The following is a 23,434-nucleotide window of genomic DNA, read 5'->3' as shown; positions in this document are numbered from 1 at the left end:
TTACTACATGTAAACCACACAATAACCAAATTCTGTAAACTCAGCATTGTAATCCTTATAGAGAATAAACTTTTGAATTTTAATTTAAATTTGATGATGCACTGACTTGGGTTATCCTGAGTCGCTAACCCTCTGGGTTAAAAACCTGAACAAATCTTATCGTAATCAGCCAATCCCAGTCAATGTATCAGTTTCTCTTGAATTTTTGCATGTTATCAGGTCTCCCCTTGCTTTTCTTTCCTCCAGCAGTGTTAGATACCATCCAGCCTCTTTGTTGTTCATGCCCCTTAACTCAGGAACAAGCCTTGTTGCATACCTCTGCACTCTCTCCAGTCTCTGAACATGCTTTTTTGTCAGATGTGGGTTCCATACTACTGCTGCTTACTGGAGTCCATGGAAGCAAAGCTAGAACATGTACCTTTGCTGCTCGTGTGCAGATTCACTTTAGATGTCCCACTCTTTTACAAACACAGTGAATAATAAATTTAACAATTTCTTGTGTGAAAAGAAAATGTGAAAAGTGATACAAGATGTAGTGCACTCAGGAGGGTAATACAGTATAACGAACAAGGTGCCACAGGGATTTGTGCTTCGCTTGATAATGCTTCTATTTTACATAAAAGACTTGCCATAAAGTATAAAAAAAGTACATGTACACTCTCTCCAGGTAAACACCTTTGCTGACGATGCAAAGTTTCAGTGCAAGATTAGCGTTAGTCTTAATAATGCTGTTACTTCATTTATAGGGTGTGTGTGAAAATTTGTCTCGACTGCCTCCATGTGAGTTGCCTACCATAGCAAGCTCTGTTGACACCGAGCCCTGAGGTCAGTACCTCAGCCTCACAAGTGGCTTAAAGGACAGATTTTCATAAATGACTGATGTTGCAAGAAATCTCGCCTGCATGCACGTATAAAGGACTAACTTACTTGGTGTTCGAGAATGTGTCTCGGTCTTCAACCTCCCTAAGCTTTAGTCCCTCTGGACTTCCCCTCAGAACCATGTGCAACCGGGAGCCTTAATTCCTGCAATATTCAGTCGATATTAGTGACCTGCCTGCACCTCAGAAATTCCTGTTTCCAAGGGGGTGTGAATCCCCTAGACTACTATGCAGAGAGTGACACTAGTTTCTAGGCTGACAAGAGATGCCGGTATGTACTGGTCATGAACTGCCGGCTGCACAAAGGCCCCACAGCTCGACTCGCCCACAATTTTCCCCAGAAACTGGCCAGAATCGAGTAGAAAAAGGGAGGTCTTGTCTTACTGTATGGGCCTGACGGAGGAGGACATCTACGGTACGTTGAGGTGCCTCCATCAGATTTCCCCAGGTCTAGTATATGAAGACACGTGGGGGCACCGCCTGCTGATCACGGCACTTGCTGGTCCGACGGTGTCTAGTCTTAGAAAAAAGCACGGCGGTCTCAAAACCCTGTGCCCCAGCATTCAAACTTGGGCTGCCAGTTCTCCCTGGCTAACATAACCTAGTGTTTGCCTACATTATCGTCCTATTACTACCTACGTTAAGGGCTTAGGTCTACATTATTATTATCTACAGTTGCCTCAATAATCCTAATATTAGTGTACTAACAGTATAAACTACCTACTTCTTCCCTGAAGGGTAAATCTATCAATTAAGAAGTACCTTCCAACCACCTTCGCCAACCCGGGTGTGTGTGTGTGTGTGTGTTTTGGTTGGGTGTAAGGGCCACCCAACCCAGCTGTTTACCCGTGACATGTTGGGATCTTTGTACGCCGTATCTGTCCTGTGGAACTTTAGGACTGAATAAATTTCCACAGTGTGTTAATGGTTCTTGTAAGATCACTTGGCTGTTGTGTTAATTTATTAAAGTAGTCACAGATAACTACAACGACATAAATAAAAATAATAACGGAATTTTTTATCATTGTGGCATTTAGGCCATGAGGTAAAACACAGCTGACTATCATTACCTAACAGAATACTCCATTCTACTGATTACACAGCAACACAGTAAATGACCATATGACCTGTCTTTGTAATACTCATTTGTACTAAATTGTTATCTGTTTTACAGTAGTTTTTGTACCACTGAATATTTCATTGTTTAGTTAATCTTAAGTTAATTTTAAGCCTGCCTGTAATGCTCTGCATACAAGGGGCTTTGGCATGCTGCACTTTAAAAATTGTATTCCTTGTACTTCTCTGTATCATGTTCAAATTAATAAATAAATAAATAAATAAATAAATCAGCTCAGTGGCAAGTATACAAGACACAAACTGGGTATCAAAAATAAACTATAATGACACTTACAGGTGAGATAAGTCACAGTCCAGACTAACTCCACAAAAACATCAAATAACTTCACATAAGCCTCTCCAAAAACTTTCCTGTTTTGAAACAGTAGCAATCACATATTTAAATCACTTCACATAAGTGTTCTAGAAATACTGAAGAGATTTGTGTGTATAATAATACTATACTGGTTATCCCTTAATGTTGAAAAACAGCACTATACTTTTGTTCATAGCATTTTATTACTAAGAACTTTGTATTTTTGTTGCATTTTCTTCTTTGCTTCAATAAATATAAAAAATGTTCTTTCAGACAATCACGTGCGACTGTGATGCTACGATATACCTACGACTAGGAACGACTAGAACCCAGGGAGATAAAACTACAGAGAGCGAGTACGCATGTGCTGTTCGTCCATTAAGAGGGAGACTCAACATAGCTGCTGTCGCTCCAGAGCTCACAGCTGTGGTCAAGTTTGATGGCTGGCCAGAGGTATAAGTTTGTGTGTGTCATTTGCAGTCATTAAGGCAGCAGCAGCTGCTCTGATAAGCCTTGCTTCTAAAGACAGACTTAATGAGATACAAGAAAGAGGGGCTAGTTATAATGTACATATTTTTATATTGCTTAGTCTGTAGATATAGTCTAGGAACATTTTGTATAAAAAAAATTCCTAATAAATTTTTCACAAGCCTTGACTAGTTTTGGATAAATAATAATGTGTGTGTGTGTAGGCACATCAAGGTTAATTTATTTTCACATTTTATATGATAATAATGGAAAATTTTCACTTTAAATATCACAGCACCCAGATGCTTGATTAGTAAAAATGGTTTATATTTAAATTGTCACAGGTTTCGTTAAAACTGGAAGGAATTCGAAACAATGCTGTTGGGTTGGATGAACAGCAGATGCTGGATGTGATTGATGAAGTTCTTACATCTGCCCTTCGCAACTCTGTCCTGGATGTCAGCTTCCAGACCAACAAGACCTTCCCCAGATTTCGAAGAGCTCGACAGGTTCCTGACCCCATCATCCCAGTGGGCTACGATTCTATGGTACGTGAGTTGCAGACACATCCACCCTCAGCTCCCCGTAAGCAAAAGAAAAAAAACAGGCTTGGTTCAGTACATGATGAAGAAATAGAGGAAGCAGGAGAATCATTTACAGCCCTCACCTTTTCCTCCAACCTTTCCAAACAAATTAATCTTACTACCAGTGAGGAACAGCTTATTGCCAGAAATTTACATAAATATCCCTCATTAGAAAATTCAGACATGGGAGATGATATCAGTGAATTTTACAAATCTTGGGAAGAAAATTATGTACCTGCTACAGGGGTAGCCCATGTAGATGTACAGAAAGTGAAAGCTCCTGTAACTGTTTCCCAGACTAACCCAAAGGAAGACACAAAGACTCAGAATTTTGTTCTTGTAGCTAGTAACAGGTCAAAGCTAATTGATGAGCCAAGAACTGCAGATTGTGTTCAAGAAATAGAAGAGGAAGAGGAGCCAGAATTAGTGCCACATCTGAAACAAAATGTTGAAGATGAGCCATGTATTAGAAGAAGAAGTAGAAGCCCATTACTTCTTGGCAAACCAAAGCTAGAAGAACCAGAAGAATCACTAGAGCTAGAGGAAGGAGAAAACCTAAATACTTTGCAATTACATAAAACTGATCTCGTTGATAAGTCGCTAACTGGCACTTCTGGATTTGGACCACTGCCTTCCCTGCCAGGCCTACAAAAGGGACCTTTTGTAAGTGAAGCATGCTGTGTGGGAGTGAAGGTTGGTGTTGCTGCTGAAGTCCCTAAGCTTGAACTTAGAATTGAGAATGCACCAGTTGATGACTGTGTGACTTGTGACCTCTCTGAGTGTGACCAGGAGGTTGTGGTACCCATTCAACCCCTTTTGCAAACCCAGCTCCATAACCAGCCTGCCATTGATGACCTTAGCGTGTATTCAGTCACTGACACTGCTAATGCATCCAGTGGCTTCCACAGAGATCCCATCCCTCTCCCAGTTTCTTTTCCTGCTCTAGAGCCTGATACATTCTCTGCTTCTGCTTTATCTGTCACGGTGGGGAACAAAGCTGAAAATCACAGTCCAGTTTCCTCTTTTGTGGACAACAAAAACGAAGAACTTGGGCTGTTGTCAGGATATTTGCAGAATACAAATTTGATTAAACATGAGCATGTGGGTGATGTCTCTGCAGTGCTTGTGTGCACATATACTGATGATTCAAACAATGATGATGCCAGGGATGATAGTTTTGATACAAAGATCTTGGATAGTTGTCCACTTAACCAAGACCTTTCCTTTCAAGAAACACACCTGGAACCACCATTTTGCTACCAAGATAGTTTTCCAGAAGAAGAAATGGAAAATGCAAATGATTGTAAGAATGAAAGTTTAAGTAAGGGTGAAATTCATGAGGCAGAAGATTATAACATTCAAGATGATAAGTTAGGATTTCAAAATGTATTTTTCAAGGAATTTACTGAAAACCTTTATAAACAAATAGAATCAGATGAGTCGGAGATTTCTTTACCAGAAGTAGCTGTTGAAGATAAACATTGGGAGGTAGTCAAGGCCGATGAAGCTTTTGACAAAAACGGGATTTTCTCGGTTACTTCGGATCAGGAAAGTGAGGAGGAGTTAGTTACAGATAATGAAACTGAAAGTAGGGATGCAGTAACAGATTTAGCTACAGATAATGAAACTGAAAGCGTGGATGCAATGTCAGATTCAGATGAAGAAAACGTAGAAGAAATAGACTCAAACACAGAGGTTTGTAGTAATACTGATACTGTTCAGGACCAAGGTTATGAGTCTAAGAGATTGTATCTAGAAACCGACATTGATATTCTTAGCTTTGAAAAACCTCAAAAGATTATTTCATTGCATAATGATACAGAGAATAATAATACTTCATTTTACTATAGAGAGCTACACTATGATTCAGATTCCTTCATTGTAACCAGTGAGGAAGAAACATCGCATTATGACTATGTACAACTTAGAGGGAGTGGTTGTGGAGGAAGTGATGACTTGTCTGCAGATGAATGTAATCTTTCTGACTCAGAATATATGACCTCATATGTCCCATCACCTGACATAGACGATATAGTACATTATTCTGATGACATTTCACCTGATAGATCTTTTTCAAATACAAGCACTATAATATCCTCTGTTGCTTATGAAAAGCTAGAAGACCAACAAATAATGAATGAAACTAACATAATGAGTACTGACACAGAGTGTATGGGGGAAGAAACAAATAGTGGGCCTGAAGAATGTACAGAGGTTCTTCAGGGAAATTCAGATACAGTAGTAAAACTCGACCCATTGAATAATGAGCAGTGGGAGGCCTCAGAGGGCAAAGAATTTTCAGTAAGTGTTCGGATATTAACCTCAGATTCACACTCAAATAACTCTCAAAAAGAATTAAATGAAAAGGTTAAGTTTCCAGAAAGAGCGCTGAATGAGTCAGTACACATGGAAAATTTTTACACGGCTACTAAAATTAATCCTGCATCTAAACTTACAAGTGTTTCTTCATTGGAAGGTAATGTTTCTCAATTTAATGAAGATCATGCTTGTATTCCAGAGGATTCTAAATGCTTGGATAGCTACACCTTCTTGGAAAACTCCTCTGACTCAGAGATTGAAGGAATAACTGGAAAGCCTACAGAAAAAGACTTTAGTGATTCACCTGATGGAAGGTCACACTGTGGACAAAACTGGAGAAATAGTGATATTGATTTAATTATTGAAGCAGAATCTTTTGTGTTACCAGATGACCACACACATCCTCTGATGAGTTATAATGTAAAAAATATATCAGGTAAAGATGATACTTCTAGTCTAAGTGTGAACCATGCCCATGTATTGTCCCAAAACACTACTTTGAACACAAGTCTGGATGATATGCAGACAATGCACAGAGACAGCATTTTGAATGAAAATAAAGAACACACCGAAAAATTACCCCAAGAAATTCCAAGGATGAAAGCACAGAGTAACATTTTAACATTTTCAGAAGGACCATTGCTAACCACTACTGCAGGCAGTGTGGATGCATTAACACAACCTGATACTTCTTGTGCACTAACATTGCAACAGGGTATGTCTCCTACAAGGAAAAAATGTTCAACCTGGGATGAAGTCATGAAATCTGTCTTTTTCACCTCAGGCCAGCCTCAGTGGACTCGGCCCCTGCCCTCCTACCCAGTTTGTGGCACAAGTTACGTGGTAAGACCCACACATTTTTACCTTGGCGGATCTTGTGCCGGGAAGTGCTACTCCACTAATCTAACAAACATCATTCATCCATGTGGGCGTTTATGTTGGGAGCTTTAATCATGTATTCCTGGGCAGGTACAAACTATGGTGTGATTTGTTGAATAAATGATGCAGTATTTCCTTGTCTCCTTTTCATGTGACATCATTCTCTTTACATTAATTCAAATAGATCTGATGTTAAACAATACATATTATTACAATGTGGATGAAATAATTTTCTACTGATATGAATTACACCACTGAGTCACATACCTTGAGGGATGATAATTTATTAGGTTCTGTTATTATTTTTCATTCAATCTACATGGGTTGGTTTGAGTGTAGATAAATTTGAAGGCAGCAGCAGCAGCATCAGCATCAACAACAGCAGCAGACTAATACATATTTTAAGGTTTCAGCATATCTTTAGCAAGAATTTTTTCCAGAGGTGCCATATGTACATGTTTATCAATATATCAGAAACTTGCAGGAAAATAACCTAAAAGTAGTGCATGCCGCTTTATGTAATTGTAATTCTAATTTTATCTTGCTCATTTGTTTTGTCTCTGTCCACCAAGAGAGAAAGTTTTGTGAGTTGACACTGAAATACTGGAATGAACCTCACATTTGAAGTATGCTTGTATAGCACATCATAAATGCTGGGTGTTCACTTATTAGAACCTGAATTGCTGATCATAGTGTTTAGTTTGTCCCTCTATGCCTTAGTGTGTGTTAGTGGTAGACGAGCCTCTCGTTTGATTAGTTAGGCTACTACTTGAGGTAGCAGACACTTTTGTATTGTCTATATGCCATACCAAATTCTGTTTAGGTTGGATGGATGTGTAAAGAAGTGGTGAGCAATGAATGTTTAATGCTTTTGCTGTATGTCTTCATATATAGGATGTCAACATTTTTGTGAGACCAGTAATTTTTTTTTTTTGTAATGGAATGGATGACTTAAATGCATTTACACTTTTTGTAAGCATTGGCTTCTGTTAAAGCAAATTGATTGTGCATGCACTTTGATCCTCACACTTTAAGTTACTGATGTTGGGTTGTTAATGTGAGAGTACAGGTGTGAAATCTTGTGAGGTACATGTGTAGTGAGTGGTATGGCAGTTGAGGATGCATGGAACATATCATAGAGTTTGTGACACTGGTCTGACTGTCTTCACTGTTGTTGACTGAGTAATTGGTAATTTGCTCTTGTTGTGTTTGCGTAGGAGATACTGCCATCATCTCGTAGGGTAATTGCTGATGAGTAGACTGGTCTGGTAGTGTTCTAATATACATAATTCAGTATTAATTCAGTGTATTATATGCAAGGTGAATAGTATCTAGGTTGGAGGGCAGCCATAACTCAGCACTTGCCTGTGGGCACATGCTGTTTTCTCTCAGGAATCATCTTTGCCTAGGATTGTCCTTTTGTCAGTTGCAGCCTGGAGTGATTGGTGGAATGATGAAGTAAAGGGTGTGATAAAAGAGAAAAAGGTAGCTTACGAGAGGTTTTTACAAAGCAGAAGTGTTATAAGAAGAGCAGAGTATATGGAGAGTAAAAGAAAGGTGAAGAGAGTGGTGAGAGAGTGCAAAAGGAGAGCAGATGAAAGAGTGGGAGAGGCACTGTCAAGAAATTTTAATGAAAATAAAAAATTTTGGAGTGAGTTAAACAAGTTAAGAAAGCCTAGGGAAAGTATGGATTTGTCAGTTAAAAACAGAGTAGGGTAGGGGATGTGTAGATCAAGTGTTTACATTGAAGCATATATGTGAACAGTATTTAGATAAAGGTAGGGAAGTTTTTATTGCATTTATGGATTTAGAAAAGGCATATGATAGAGTGGATAGAGGAGCAATGTGGCAGATGTTGCAAGTATATGGAATAGGTGGTAAGTTACTAAATGCTGTAAAGAGCTTTTATGAGGATAGTGAGGCTCAGGTTAGGGTGTGTAGAAGAGAGGGAGAATACTTCACGGTAAAAGTAGGTCTTAGACAGGGATGTGTAATGTCACCATGGTTGTTTAATATATTTATAGATGGGGTTATAAAAGAAGTAAATGCTAGGGTGTTTGGGAGAGGGGTGGGATTAAATTATGGGGAATCAAATTAAAAATGGGAATTGACACAGTTACTTTTTGCTGATGATACTGTGCTTATGGGAGATTCTAAAGAAAAATTGCAAAGGTTAGTGGATGAGTTTGAGAATGTGTGTAAAGGTAGAAAGTTGAAAGTGAACATAGAAAAGAGTAAGGTGATGAGGGTATCAAATGATTTAGATAAAGAAAAATTGGATATCAAATTGGGGAGGAGGAGTATGGAAGAAGTGAATGTTTTCAGATACTTGGCAGTTGACGTGTCGGCGGATGGATTTATGAAGGATGAGGTTAATCATAAAATTGATGAGGGAAAAAAGGTGAGTGGTGCGTTGAGGTATATGTGGAGTCAAAAAACGTTATCTATGGAGGCAAAGAAGGGAATGTATGAAAGTATAGTAGTACCAACACACTTATATGGATGTGAAGCTTGGGTGGTAAATGCAGCAGCGAGGAGACGGTTGGAGGTAGTGGAGATGTCCTGTCTAAGGGCAATGTGTGGTGTAAATATTATGCAGAAAATTCGGAGTGTGGAAATTAGGAGAAGGTGTGGAGTTAATAAAAGCATTAGTCAGAGGGCAGAAGAGGGGTTGTTGAGGTGGTTTGGTCATTTAGAGAGAATGGATCAAAGTAGAATGACATGGAAAGCATATAAATCTATAGGGGAAGGAAGGAGGGGTAGGGGTCATCCTCAAAAGGGTTAGAAAGAGGGGGTAAAGGAGGTTTTGTGGGCTAGGGGCTTGGACTTCCAGCAAGCGTGCATGAGCGTGTTAGATAGGAGTTAATGGAGGCGAATGATACTTGGGACCTGACGATCTGTTGGAGTGTGAGCAGGGTAATATTTAGTGAAGGGATTCAGGGAAACTGGTTATGTTCATATAGTTGGACTTGAGTCCTGGAAATGGGAAGTACAATGCCTGCACTTTAAAGGAGGGGTTTGGGATATTGGCAGTTTGGAGGGATATGTTGTGTATCTTTATATGTATATGCTTCTAAGCTGTTGTATTCTGAGCACCTCTGCAAAAGCAGTGATAATGTGTGAGTGTGGTGAAAGTGTTGAATGATGATGAAAGTATTTTCTTTTTGGGGATTTTCTTTCTTTTTGGGGTCACCCTGCCTCGGTGGGAGACGGCCGACTTGTTGAAAAAAAAAAAAAATTTTTTTTTTTTTTGTTTAGCCTACTTATTGAATAGAGGAGGTAGAAGCAGTATGCAGAATGTACAGTGGACCCCCGCATAGCGATATTAATCCATGCAAGAGAGCTCATTGTTATGCAAAATTATCGTTATGCGAATGAATTTTCCCCATAAGAAATAATGGAAATCAAATTAATCCGTGCAAGACACCCCAAAGTATGAAAAAAAAAACATTTTTACCACATGAAATATTAATTTTAATACACACAAACTGAAAAAGGCATGCAAAATTACATGACACTTACTTTTATTGAAGATCTGGTGATGATTGATGGGATGGGAGGAGGAGTGTGTGTTAGTGTTTAGAAGGGGAATCCCCTTCCATTAAGACTTGAGGTGTCAAGTCCTTTTCTGGGGTTACTTCCCTTCTTTTAATGCCACTAGGACCAGCTTCAGAGTCACTGGAGTTCTGTCGCACAACATATCTGTCCATAGTGGCCTGTACCTCTCGTTCCTTTATGACTTCCCTAAAGTGTTTCACAACATTGTCAGTGTAATAGTCACCAGCACGGCTTGCAATAGCTGTGTGAGGGTGATTTTCATCCATAAAGGTTTGCACTTTCAGCCACATTGCACAGATTTCCTTAATCTTTGCAGTAGGCAACTTCTTCAATTTCTCTCTCCCCTCCTTCAAACCAGTTTCCTCAGGTCTGGCCTCTTGCTGTTGAAGTTGATCTATCAGCTCATCAGTGGTTAGTTCTTCATTGTCCTCCTCCACCAACTCTTCCACATCAACCCCACTAACCTCCAACCCCAAGGACTTTCCCAATGCCATAATGGATTCCTCAACTGGCATAGGATTCTCAGGGTTAGCCTCAAACCCTTCAAAATCCCTTTTGTCTACACATTCTGGCCACAGTTTCTTCCAAGCAGAGTTCAAGGTCCTCTTAGTCACTCCCTCCCAAGCCTTACCTATAAGGTTTACACAATTGAGGATATTAAAGTGATCTCTCCAAAAGTCTCTTAGAGTCAGTTGAGTTTCTGAGGTCACTACAAAGCACCTTTCAAACAGAGCTTTTGTGTACAGTTTTTTGAAGTTTGCAATAACCTGCTGGTCCATGGGCTGCAGGAGAGGAGTGGTATTAGGAGGCAAAAACTTCACCTTAATGAATTTCATGTCCCCATAAAGTCGCTCTGCCACGTCTGTAGGATGACCAGGCACTTAAGTTCTAATTTCTTTTCAGTTAGGTAATCTTTCACATTGGGGGCAAATGCATGGTGTAACCATTCATAGAAAAAGTCCCTAGTGACCCATGCCTTACTGTTTGCCCTCCACAGCACACACAAATTAGCCTTGAGGACATTCTTTTGCCTGAACGGTCTGGGAGTTTCAGAGTGATACACTAATAAAGGCTTCACTTTGCAATCACCAGTAGCATTGGAACACATCAACAGAGTAAGCCTGTCTTTCATAGGCTTATGTCCTGGGAGTGCCTTTTCCTCCTCAGTAATGTACGTCCTGCTTGGCATTTTCTTCCAGAACAGGCCTGTTTCATCACAATTAAACACTTGTTCAGGTTTCAGTCCTTCACTGTCTATGTACTTCTTGAATTCCTGCACATATTTTTCAGCTGCTTTGTGGTCCGAACTGGCAGCCTCACCATGCCTTATCACACTATGTATGCCACTACGCTTCTTAAATCTCTCAAACCAACCTTTGCTGGCCTTAAATTCACTCACATCATCACTAATTGCAGGCATTTTTTTAATTAAATCCTCATGCAACTTCCTAGCCTTTTCACTTATGATCACTTGAGAGATGCTATCTCCTGCTATCTGTTTTTCATTTATCCACACCAATAAGAGTCTCTCAACATCTTCCATCACTTGCGATCTCTGTTTCGAAAACACAGTTAAACCTTTGGCAAGAACAGCTTCCTTGATTGCCTTTTTGTTGCCCACAATAGTAGCGATGGTTGATTGGGGTTTACTATACAACCTGGCCAGCTCGGAGACACGCACTCCACTTTGATACTTATCAGTGATCTCTTTCTTCATCTCTATAGTAATTCTCACCCTTATTCCTGTAGGGTTGGCACTAGAAGCTTTCTTGGGGCCCATGGTCACTTATTTTGCAGATAAAATCACCAGAAACACTGTAATAATACGAAATGTTCCGATTGTATGCTTGGATGTTACTGCGGAGGCTGGCTGGTAAACAATGCCACTGGCGGAACATGTGAGGCTGGCTAAGGGCGCACATTAGACACGTCTCGGACGAACAGTGTTGAGCGGGTTTTTTAGCGGTATGCGAGGCAAAATCTTAGCGATAAAATGTAGCGGTATGAGGATTTAACGTTATGTAAGGCCAACTGTATGCGGGGGTCCACTGTATAATAGTGTGAGATGATTGGTAGAGGGTTGTATTTAGCTCTTGAGTTTGTCATTCTGACACTATACAGTATTTTGCATTGTTTCGTAATGCATGTGTCATGTTCCCGGTATAAAATTGTTTGTCAGATTCCTCAAAAACATTGTTTAAGTTTCATCTTAAAAACTAATTAAACATAATTTTTTCATTTTTTATCAAGCTTTTAAAAGTGAAACATGTATTATAAAATATAGGTGTGGCTGTCACGACAGGCCTTATGCACCCACATATCTGTAGAGTATATCTTTATCAGCCAGTACTGTATTCTTTCTACTTGAAACTTTATAAATCTGGCCTAAAACATTACTATGTTTTGTCATTTAACTAGCAATGCCTATAATTGAACAATGTAACAAACAGCGATAAAAGAAAAGTCCCATGAAAAAAATTATCAAAAGACAGCCAAATTTGCCTTAAGCCAACAAGTAATAGAACTGACCAGATATTCATATCCACAAAGTGATGAACTACTGTTGACCATAATGGTGCTGAACTCATCAAGCTCTGAGAACAGTTAATTGAAGTTCATACCTGCATAAACAACAGAATGGAGCTGCCCAACATAATTTGTCAGTGTTTTAATATATTGAATTTCAGATAAATAATTAGTGAATTTTGGGGGAAGATTAGGTGACATGAATATAAACCAATGCCTTAAGAAAAGAGGTACTGTAGTACAATAAATATGCACTAGGTTCATATCATTAAGGCAAAATAAGGAATTTTAAATTGAAAGGAAAATACACTCCCTGTACAGGGAGACAGAGATGTTAAACTTATCAAATTCCCCCAAGTGTCAAGAATGAAAAGTACAATGGAACCTCGGTTTTCATATGCCCTGGTTTTCGTAGGATTTGGTTTTCAACGACTTTTTTCATCTAAATTTTGTCCCAGTTTTCGTACATTCGCTCGGTTTTCGTATAGTTGACAATGGTCCGTACCAAACGTGTCTGCCTCTTTGCACCCACACAAAGCATCCCACACGTTCTGACTTGGTCTGGCGTTGTTTCTCGTTGAGTGAACATTACCCCTTGTGTTCGGATAACATTTCGTAATACTCCATTGTTTTTTTTGTGCTTCTTCATTGGGTGCTATTGCTAAATAAGCCACCATGGGGCCAAAGAAAGTTCTGAGTGCCAGCTCTTTGATAAAAAAGGCGAGAAACACGATAGAATTCAAGAAAGAACTCATAGCAAAGCACGAAAGTGGTGTATGTATGGCCGATCTCGCCAGGATGTACGGGAAGTCCGCATCAATGATCAATTCCATCCTGGCGAAGAAAAAAGAAATCAAGGAAGCTGATGTTGAGAAAGGATTAAATGTGCTAACGAAACAGAGATCGCAAACAATTGAAAATGTTGAGTTGGTGTGTATCAACGAAAAACAATTAGCGGGAGATAGTGTTTTGGTGGAAGAGTTGGTGGATGACCACAGGGAAGAGTTAACCATTGAAGAACTGCAAGACCTTTAACTGGAACAGCAACAGACTGTAGACGGGTCAAGTGACTCTCCAGCTAGTCCTAGTGCCAGTGAAAGACAAAGAAGGGAAGTAACCCCAGATAGGGCCTTGATACATGAAGTCCTTATGGAGTGAGATATCCCTTCCAAACAATAACCTTTCCTCCTCCCTCTCCCCTCTTCGCCGTCTTCCATATGCCAACAAGTTTTCAATAAAGGTAAAAGTTATGTTAAATGTTCATTTATCCATTTCATTAGTCATTTATATTTATTTCTCATTGTTTTCTGTATGTAAGACTATAGTTCTTCTCTATAAAATGTGTTTTTTGTTAATATTTTTGGGTGTCTGGAACGGATTAATTGGATTTATATTATTTCTTAGGGGAAATATTGCCTCAGTTTTCATACAATTCGGTTTTTGTCAGACTTCCTGGAATTAATTAATCACAAAAACCGAGGTTCTACTGTACTGATTAGAGAATATGAAAACATTGATCTATTGGCAAAATTGAGGATAATTTTAAATATTGTAGTGTGCAATATTGGATGATGTCATGTTCAAGGAACAGTGTTACTGTCACACTCACATGGCAGTAATATTCAGAATAACAAACTTCTAAAAAGTATAAAGCAAAAGATACAGAACCAGGGATAATACTCTTTAAGGCACTTGCACTCTTTAGACTGGAATATTGCTGTACACTAGCAGCTCCTTTTAAAGCAGGTAAAATTGCATACCTGAAGAATACATGGAGAACTTTCACTGTCTGGACAGTTTCAAATATCTATGTTTTTGGGAACACCTAAGGTCATCTAAACTGTGCTGCCTGGAATGCAGGAGAGAGAATTACTGGAGAGACTTTTTCCCACCTTGCAAGCAGAAATTAGTCCTTAGGAGAACGAGGCTAAGGGTGTGCTGATAACTCCCAGTAAACTGGGAGCTATCAGCACACCCTTAGCAGCCTTCAGAAGGAAACTCAGCAAATTCCTCAGTTCTATTCCTGATCAGCCTACCTATGTTGAACGGTGTACCATGAGCACCAACAGTTTTGACTGAGCAGGCATCAGCCAGGAGGCCTGGTCTGAGATCCAGGCATGGGGTGATTTCTCAAGCCATCAACAGGTAAATAACAGGTAGCCTAGTAGACCAGCTAGAGCAGCAGTTACAATGTCTGTGGTTGAGAGTTTGCATGTCTACTTTTTGGCTGGAATCTGACAACATCTGCTAGTAGAACATATGATGTTTTGAAGGGATAAAATGCTTACGATCAAATAATTTCTTAATATTGTACAGTAGGTGGGTCTTGTGCACAGTATATTATTCAGTCTGTGTAGGTGAATGGTTGGGTAAATGGCTTTGTGGTGTAATTTATCAAAATTTCATGTTGTACAGGTAAATGACAAATTTTTCAGTCAGGTCATTGTAAACAATAAATACATATACATATAAATTATTTTCTTGAGTTTTTATCACTATACTGGGGTGCTTATCTCTATAATAGCAATCTTTGTGTTCATATAATATGAATTGAATGTCAGATTACTGATGAATGCATTAAAAGATACGGTCAGCAAAGTACACCTTTACTGGACAACAGTTTACTCATTTTAGCTCAAGCAAGTTCTGCAAAGAAAAACAAAACTAGGACTTAATACATCACAGCAAATGAGATATTGGAAGGTGTAGTAGGGACATGTTTATGAAGGTGGATGCCCCTCATGTGGGGGGTTCTTGATAAAAGGAATTGGATCTATCGTTCCTTTCCTTGGATTGAACTTAATTGCCTTCCATTTCCCCTAGATGTACTAAACCCATAGGGGTTTAGCGCTTCTCCCAGGACTAATAATGTGGAGATGGCATTGTGCAAGAGTTGGTGCAATGCTGAAGACTCCTTGATTCTATTCATTGGTGCTCCCTCTTTTAAATCTACTTCTAGGCATTTACTCCTTGTTCATCTTAACTCTGTAATTACCAGTCTTTTGATGTTTGATATGAAGTGTGTGAATTAATCATGATGAATGACTTGGCCATTGCTAAACCTACAGTATCAGCATTGCATATGTAACATATGATAAATTCTCATACTTCATGTTAAGGAACAACACTAGGTTGGCAGTGAAGGAGGACAGTAGTAATGAAAATATGCTTAAAACCAGCTCAAACAGAATCTGGAAACTTCCAGCATCACATCATCTGTGCAACTCATTCTCCAAAGACATGGATCAACACCTGATATGATGTGACTCCTTGGTCCATCTGGCACTAGAATACCTTCCAAAACCTCATTCCTTATGTGATGGTATATATGTTGTGTTTATTATATAGGGCTTAATAAAGCTCACACTTGAGTGAATTTTTGTCAGAGGTTCACTTTGCTAACAATCTTTGTTTGATGCCATTGTAAAACTAGCTGAAGATGTCAATGGATAGTAGACAGTTTCATGTCTTTCAAACTGCTGTGCCAGCTGCATGGTAAGCTCAACTAATTTGCATGCTTGAAGAAACAAAAATTTTCATGGGTCCCTTGTTAACCTTCTCTCCAAATGTAAAGAGGGGTAGAAATAATTTAATTCTCTACATTTTGTGAGCACGTTTGAGAGCTAACCATGCATGGTGGTAAATGTGTCATCATTGTCCTGCCAATTATAATGTACATAATTAAAATTTCATATTATGATTAAGGAATATATTAAGTTGGTATGAATTTTTCATAGGTTGAATAGGATAATAGATTTAAATACACTCCTTTTGCAAAAATTATGTGAATATTATACAGTACAACATTACTAATATTTATTTGGACTGCAAGATTAATATATTACAAAAATCTGTGAATTAAAAAAAAAAAAAAAAAAAAAAGGTTCACATCCGATGAAAAGTTCATACTGAAATGTGCAGTGTTAAGAAGTTGTACAATAAGTTATACTTCATTGTGGGTTTCTGAACAGGTGGAAATATATTTCGGATAAAAATTTGATAAGATGGGAAATTCTGTCTCTGATCTTGGGTGAGGTAGTAGTTACTGTAACTGACTAGCATTTATGTGGTGGGTTATTGAGTTGTTTGTGGTCTGGAATTACCATCTGATCAAAGATTTATCTTGAGCATCATAGAATATCTCTTGAAAACTATTTCTTTTTGATACACAAACATGCATCTCTGTTCCAGGCATTCACTTATTTCTTATAAAATCAGTTATTGTATTGTTGACTTGCATTTTCTATCGTGTCTCCTAATGTGATTAAATCATGTAAACTTAAGCCACCTATATGTACAGATAATCTGAATGTACAGAATAATTGTGCTCAGTTTTTGTAACAAAAAAATTAATTGGGTGTTGGATCATTATTTAGTTGGTAGATAAAGTAAGAGGAAGGTGGCATACAAAGAGAATGGTGTTGCTGTTTGACACTGAAGTGAAAGAGAATGAACTAAGGAAAGGCTTAGGGAGACTTATGAGCAAAGCTAGGAGAAACAGAACATGAAGGGAGGGTGAATAGTCTATAGTTGAAGGAAAGTGGGATAGAGGTCACCTTAGGAAAGGTTGGAGAGAGGGGGTAAAGGTGGTTTTGTGTGCGAGGGGCTAGGACATCCAGCAGGTGTGTAACAGCATTTTATATAGGAGTGAGTGGAGGCACATGGTTTTTAGGACTTGATGACATTATGGAGTGTGAGCAAGGTAATATTTTGTAAAGGGATTCAGAGAAATTGGTTAGCTGGACTAGTCCTGGAGGTGAGAAGTACAGTACAGTGGAGCCTCAAATATCGAACTTTCTTCGGTCCAGAAGGCTGTTCGAGTGCCTTTACCGAATGAATTTATTCCCATCAGGAATAATGTAAATTAGATTAGTCCATTTCAGACCCTCAAAAATACACTTATAAAAGCACTTACAAAAATACACTTACATAATTGGTCGTGTTGGGAGCAGTTCGATTTTTGAGGTTCCACTGTACCTACAATCTGAAGGAGGGGTGGAGATGTGTGCAGTTTGGAGGGGCATCTGAGCTGTAGTATTGGTGTGTCTGGCAAGACTATGAGGGAGTGAATGATAGTGAGGGTGTTTCTTTTTCGGGTCGCCTTACCTCGGTGAGAGATGGCCAGTGTGTTAAAATTATACGTATACATATATCAATAACAACACTGCACTAGCCAAGGACTCGAACCCATGCTGCTTTGGCCTGCCTCATGGTGGGCGAAAACACATGATGCCCTTATCCACTGAACCATATAGTGCAGTGTTGCTATTGATCAGTACCACTCGTTCGTGGTCACAGTAATGTACACATATATGTGAGAGATGGCTGACGTGTTGGAAAAAAGGTATATGTATTGTATGTAATATTGTATATAATACACAACACTATATTTGAGTTTTATTTATTTTACATTTTTTTTTCTTGGTAGATTATAATTGACAGGTATTCATGCGTATTTTCAGGTCTCGGCCCTTTCTTCTACAACCACTGGTCAGTCTACAGGAATTCCTGGTCTTAATGGCAAGCGACTTCTGGTGAAAATTGTTAAGGCAACAGGCGTTGGCTGTGAGAATTGTGAGTGAATGTCGTTTGTGTTTAAAGTTTTGTAAAGAGGTTGATAAGTTTTGATGCCTGATGATATGATAGGATCACAGCCAGAACACTTTCATGCACCCATTTAGGCTATTGATGTCAGCTAGTTCTGTTTAAGTTATACATGGTACAACTTAAACAGACCTAGCTGACATCAGTGGCATACTATATAGAAAGCCCCTGGTTATGTAGAGCATTTCAGGCAACTTAAGTTAATTTTGTCCCCAGGATGCGACCCACACCAGTTGGCTAACACCCAACTTAAGTCTTAAGGCAATGCAACCAGTGTTTCCACCCATACTGGGGATCAAACCATGGAGCTGAATGCCCTAACAACTGAACTATGGGACACTTAGACCTTATGACCAAAGCCTTGTAATGGCAGTTCAGTAGCTGACTAGCCACTTGACACCCAGTGTACAACAGTTGGAGATGGTGGTCATCTTTGTGGGGTCATTAGGCCCTGATGCATTTTTTTTTCCAACAAGTCAGCCATCTCCTACTGAGGCAGGGTCACTCAAAAAGAAAGACAATCCCCAAAAAGAAAATACTTTCATCATCATTCAACACTTTCACCTAACTCATACATAATTACTGTTTTTGCAGAGGCACCCAGATACAACAGTTGAGAAGCATATATAAAGATATATAACATATCCCTCCAAACTGCCAATATCCCAAACCCCTCCTTTAAATTGCAGGCATTGTACTTCCCAGTTCCAGTACTCAAGTCCGGCTATATAAAAATAACTGGTTTCCCTGAATCCCTTCACTAAATATTACCCTGCTCACATTCCAACAGCTCGTCAGGTCCCAAAAACCATTCGTTTCCATTCACTCCTATCTAACATGCTCACACATGCTTGCTGGAAGTCCAAGCCCCTCGCCCACAAAACCTTTACCCCCTCCCTCCAACCTTTTCGAGGACGACCCCTACCCCGTCTTCCTTCCCCCACAGATTTATATGCTCTCCATGTCATTCTACTTTGATCCATTCTCTCTAAATGACCAAACCACCTCAACAACCCCTCTTCAGCCCTCTTGACAAATATTTTTATTAACTCCACACCTCCTAATTTCCACACTCCAAATTTTCTGCATAATATTTACATCACACATTGCTCTTAGACAGGACACCTCCACTGCTTCCAACCGCTTCCTTGCTGCAGCATTTGCAACCCAAGCTTCACACCCATATAAGAGAGTTTGTACCACTATACTTTCATACATTCCCTTCTTTGCCTCCATCAGTAATGTTTTTTTTGTCTCGACATATACCTCAACGCACCACTCACCTCTTTTTCTTCATCAATTCTATGGTTAACCTCATCCTTCACAAACCCATCCGCTGACAAGTCAACTCCCAAATATCCGAAAACATTCACTTCTTTCATACTCCCTCCCTCCAATGTAGTATCCAGATTTTCTTTATCTAAATCATTTGTTACCCTCATCACTTCGCTCTTATCTATACATGTACTCACTTTCAACTTTCTACCTTTACACACCCTCCCAAACTCATCCACTAACCTTTGCAACTTTTCTTTAGAATCTCCCATAAGCACAGTATCATCAGAAAAAAGTAACTGTGTCAACTCCCATTTTGTATTTGATTCCCCATAATTTAATCTCACCCCTCTCCAACACCCTAGGATTTACTTCTTTTACAACCCCATCTATAAATATGTTAAATGACCATGGTGACATTACACATCCCTGTCTAAGACCTACTTTTACCGAGAAGTAATCTCCCTCTCTTCTACACACCCTAATCTGAGCCTCACTATCCTCATAAAAACTCTCTACAGCATTTAGTAACTTACTACCTATTCCATATACGTACTTGCAGCCTCTGCCACATTGCTTCCCTATCCACTCTATTTTTTTTTAATTTTTCAAAAACTATTTCTCTGATGGGACCTTAATGACCCACTAGAAACTATGCTACCAGTACCCCAAATTATGATAGCGATGGCTTTAAAACTGAGGCTGGGATTGAGGACACAGAGATGGGAACTGTAGATTGGTCATACTTGAGTGGATGCTATGAGGTTCTAAAAGAATGTAAGGAAGAACTTAGCAAACCCTTTACTAATCTCTCTAACCTATCACTACAAACAGGTTTTGTACCAGATAAATGGGAAATGGCAACTGTGATACCCATTAACAGAGTGGGAGATAGGTCCTTTGCTTCAAATTATAGACCAATCATTCTAACTTCTTTTGTGGGAAAGTTGATGGAATCAATAATTGCAGATAAAATTCAAAAAGATGAGAAAGATGAGGTGAATCATAGAATTGATGAGGGGAAAAGGGTGAGTGGTGCACTTAGGAGTCTGTGGAGACAAAGAACTTTGTCCTTGGAGGCAAAGAGGGAAATGTATGAGAGTATAGTTTTACCAACGCTCTTATATGGGTGTGAAGCATGGGTGATGAATGTTGCAGCGAGGAGAAGGCTGGAGGCAGTGGAGATGTCATGTCTGAGAGCAATGTGTGGTGTGAATATAATGCAGAGAATTCGTAGTTTGGAAGTTAGGAGGAGGTGCGGGATTACCAAAACTGTTGTCCAGAGGGCTGAGGAAGGGTTGTTGAGGTGGTTCGGACATGTGGAGAGAATGGAGCGAAACAGAATAACTTCAAGAGTGTATCAGTCTGTAGTGGAAGGAAGGCGGGGTAGGGGTCGGCCTAGGAAAGGTTGGAGGGAGGGGGTAAAGGAGGTTTTGTGTGCGAGGGGCTTGGACTTCCAGCAGGCATGCGTGAGCGTGTTTGATAGGAGTGAATGGAGACAAATGGTTTTTAATACTTGACGTGCTGTTGGAGTGTGAGCAAAGTAACATTTATGAAGGGGTTCAGGGAAACCGGCAGGCCAGACTTGAGTCCTGGAGATGGGAAGTACAGTGCCTGCACTCTGAAGGAGGGGTGTTAATGTTGCAGTTTAAAAACTGTAGTGTAAAGCACCCTTCTGGCAAGACAGTGATGGAGTGAATGATTGTGAAAGTTTTTCTTTTTCGGGCCACCCTGCCTTGGTGGGAATCGGCCAGTGTGATAATAAAAAAAAAAAATAAAAAAATTCAAAAGCCCCTTTGAAATAAATCATTTGATAAACGAATCTCAACTTGGTCTTACAAAGAGAGCTTTCTTGCCTTATGAAGTTACTAACCTTTCTCACAAAGGTTATTCAAAGTGGCAGACCAAGATAAAGATTTGATGTTGTGTATATAGACTTCAGTAAAGCCTTTGATAGTTTCACACGGGATACTGATTAAGAAAGTAGCGGCACAAGGCTTAGGAGGGGAAATTTTCTCTTGGGTTGAGGTATGGCTAATCAGTAGGCAACAGTTTGCTTTAATGGGGGGAAATCAGACTGGAGACTTGTTATGAGGGGTGTGCCACAGGGGTCAGGGATGGGATCATTATTGTTAACAATCTCTGACATTGATGAGGGAATAAATAGTGACATAAGAAAGTTTGCCAATAACACTAAAATAGGCTGTCAAATAATTTCTGATGTGGACACTAGAAAGCCACAGGATGCCCTGGATAGATTGATGTTGTGGTCAGAGAAGTGCCACAGGCATTTCACTGCAGACAAGTTGGGAAGTACTGGTTTGTCAATAGATGAGTGGAATGCACTCTCAGGTAGTGTCACTAAGGTACGAATTTTGGGTAACTTTAAATATAGGTTGGTGAGTACATGAGTGGGTATGGGTGAGCGTGAATTGGACCCTCCTAGCATTGGCCAGTAGGCCTGCTGCTGTGTTCCATAATTCTTATTTTATTGAGCTTTAGATAAGTGTTGTAAATAAAAATTAGTAATTAACACACAAAAAAAATACAATGTTTAATGATGCTTGCCTTGCAGTGGTGTCTGAGGCATACGCTGTGGTGGAGATGGATGAACCCCCTCAGAAATTCACTACTTCCATTATGAAAGACACAAGTTCCCCTTTTTGGGATGAACAATTCCTATTGTAAGTTAACAATTTTGATGACCGAGTTAAATTTCTAATTAATTTCTAGAAAAAAAATAATGGATTGTTAAGAACTTCTATAAATATTCTTCCTTATATTTTTGTTGTCATATACATCTCATTCTTATATTGTACCTAGTTTATAAATGACTGAATCATAATTTATAGAATATTATTAGTGTAACTTTGAATTAATTTGGAAACTTAAAGATACAGGATTTACCTTTGATGTACCTTTGAAGAGTTTCGAGAGTTTCACTACTTTTGGAGCCCGGCCATGGGCCAGGCTCGTCTGGTGCTTGCCCGGTCAACCAGGCTGTTGCTGCTGGACACCAGCTGCCCCACATATCCATCAGCCTGGTTGATCTGGCAAGGAAAACTTGCGTTTTCTTATATTTTGCTTCACTGTGGGTGCAACATGTACAATAAAGCTTTTCACCACTTGGTGTCTTTAAATTACCACTTGTAAGCTGATGCCATTCTGAATAAGTACAGTGTCTTGAGGGTTTAATATTTAGTTATGATTGTAATAATAATAATAATAATAATAATAATAATCACAGTATGTTAATGATGTTCCAAGGAGCAGTATGTTAGTGATGATCAAGGGTTCTAGCTCTTGTTAAATAATTAATGTCAGGGGACTCATGGAGGCTTATCAGTTTTTCCTGTGTTCAGTTTTTAATTGGATGTGAATATTTCTTTGCTGGAAGTTCAGTTTTCATCCTTGTCTTAAGGATTTTTTTACCTCTGAAGTTTTTATTTTGCTTTTTCTTAGCGATCTTAGTGGTAGCACACTTGAACTTCTCTTTGAAGTATACGATAAGAAGAATGGAAAATTCTTGGGCCTTGGAATTGTTGGCATAGAAGAATTAGTTGCCACACCATCACAGAGACAAATCATTCCTCTTCAGTCTCGGCCATATGAAAATGATGAAGTGTCTGGGTCACTGACAGTAGAGGTGAGTCAAGCTTTCTTATTGATAGGACAATATATGCTACATGGTTAAGCTTTATAGAAAAAATGACTTTCTTTCTAAACATGTCCGGATAGCGGTACTTACTGCTATCTGGACATGTTAAGGTTGTAAGCCCTTACTGCCTAAAAGTTCTCTTCTATACTATGGAAAAGCATAGCATAATTCCTGATTACTGTTTTGCGAAGATGATTAAACATAAGAAATATAGCTAGGGAGCAAGTGAAGAATATTTTCTTCCTTGGGTCAC

The 23,434-nt window shown here is 39.2% G+C and overlaps 1 protein-coding gene across 16 annotated transcripts in view; it reads left to right on the top strand.

The window, feature by feature from the left end:
• LOC128696741 (uncharacterized) overlaps positions 1 to 23,434 on the top strand; it is a 256,551-nt gene that overhangs the window by 105,262 nt on the left and 127,855 nt on the right. For 15 of the 16 annotated variants that reach the window (XM_070094447.1, XM_070094445.1, XM_070094448.1 and 12 more), the window contains exons 3-7: positions 2,584 to 2,763; positions 3,123 to 4,025; positions 18,107 to 18,218; positions 22,099 to 22,207; positions 22,986 to 23,169. In XM_070094447.1, coding sequence (XP_069950548.1) covers positions 2,584 to 2,763; positions 3,123 to 4,025; positions 18,107 to 18,218; positions 22,099 to 22,207; positions 22,986 to 23,169 — 1,488 coding nt within the window. The remainder of the gene's footprint in view (positions 1 to 2,583; positions 2,764 to 3,122; positions 4,026 to 18,106; positions 18,219 to 22,098; positions 22,208 to 22,985; positions 23,170 to 23,434) is intronic. The other variant, XM_070094456.1, reaches the window with a different exon arrangement.

This window comes from Cherax quadricarinatus, chromosome 46 (assembly GCF_038502225.1).
Source record: "Cherax quadricarinatus isolate ZL_2023a chromosome 46, ASM3850222v1, whole genome shotgun sequence".
NCBI classification, from domain to species: domain Eukaryota; kingdom Metazoa; phylum Arthropoda; class Malacostraca; order Decapoda; family Parastacidae; genus Cherax; species Cherax quadricarinatus.
This window is presented reverse-complemented; position numbering and strand designations above follow the sequence as displayed.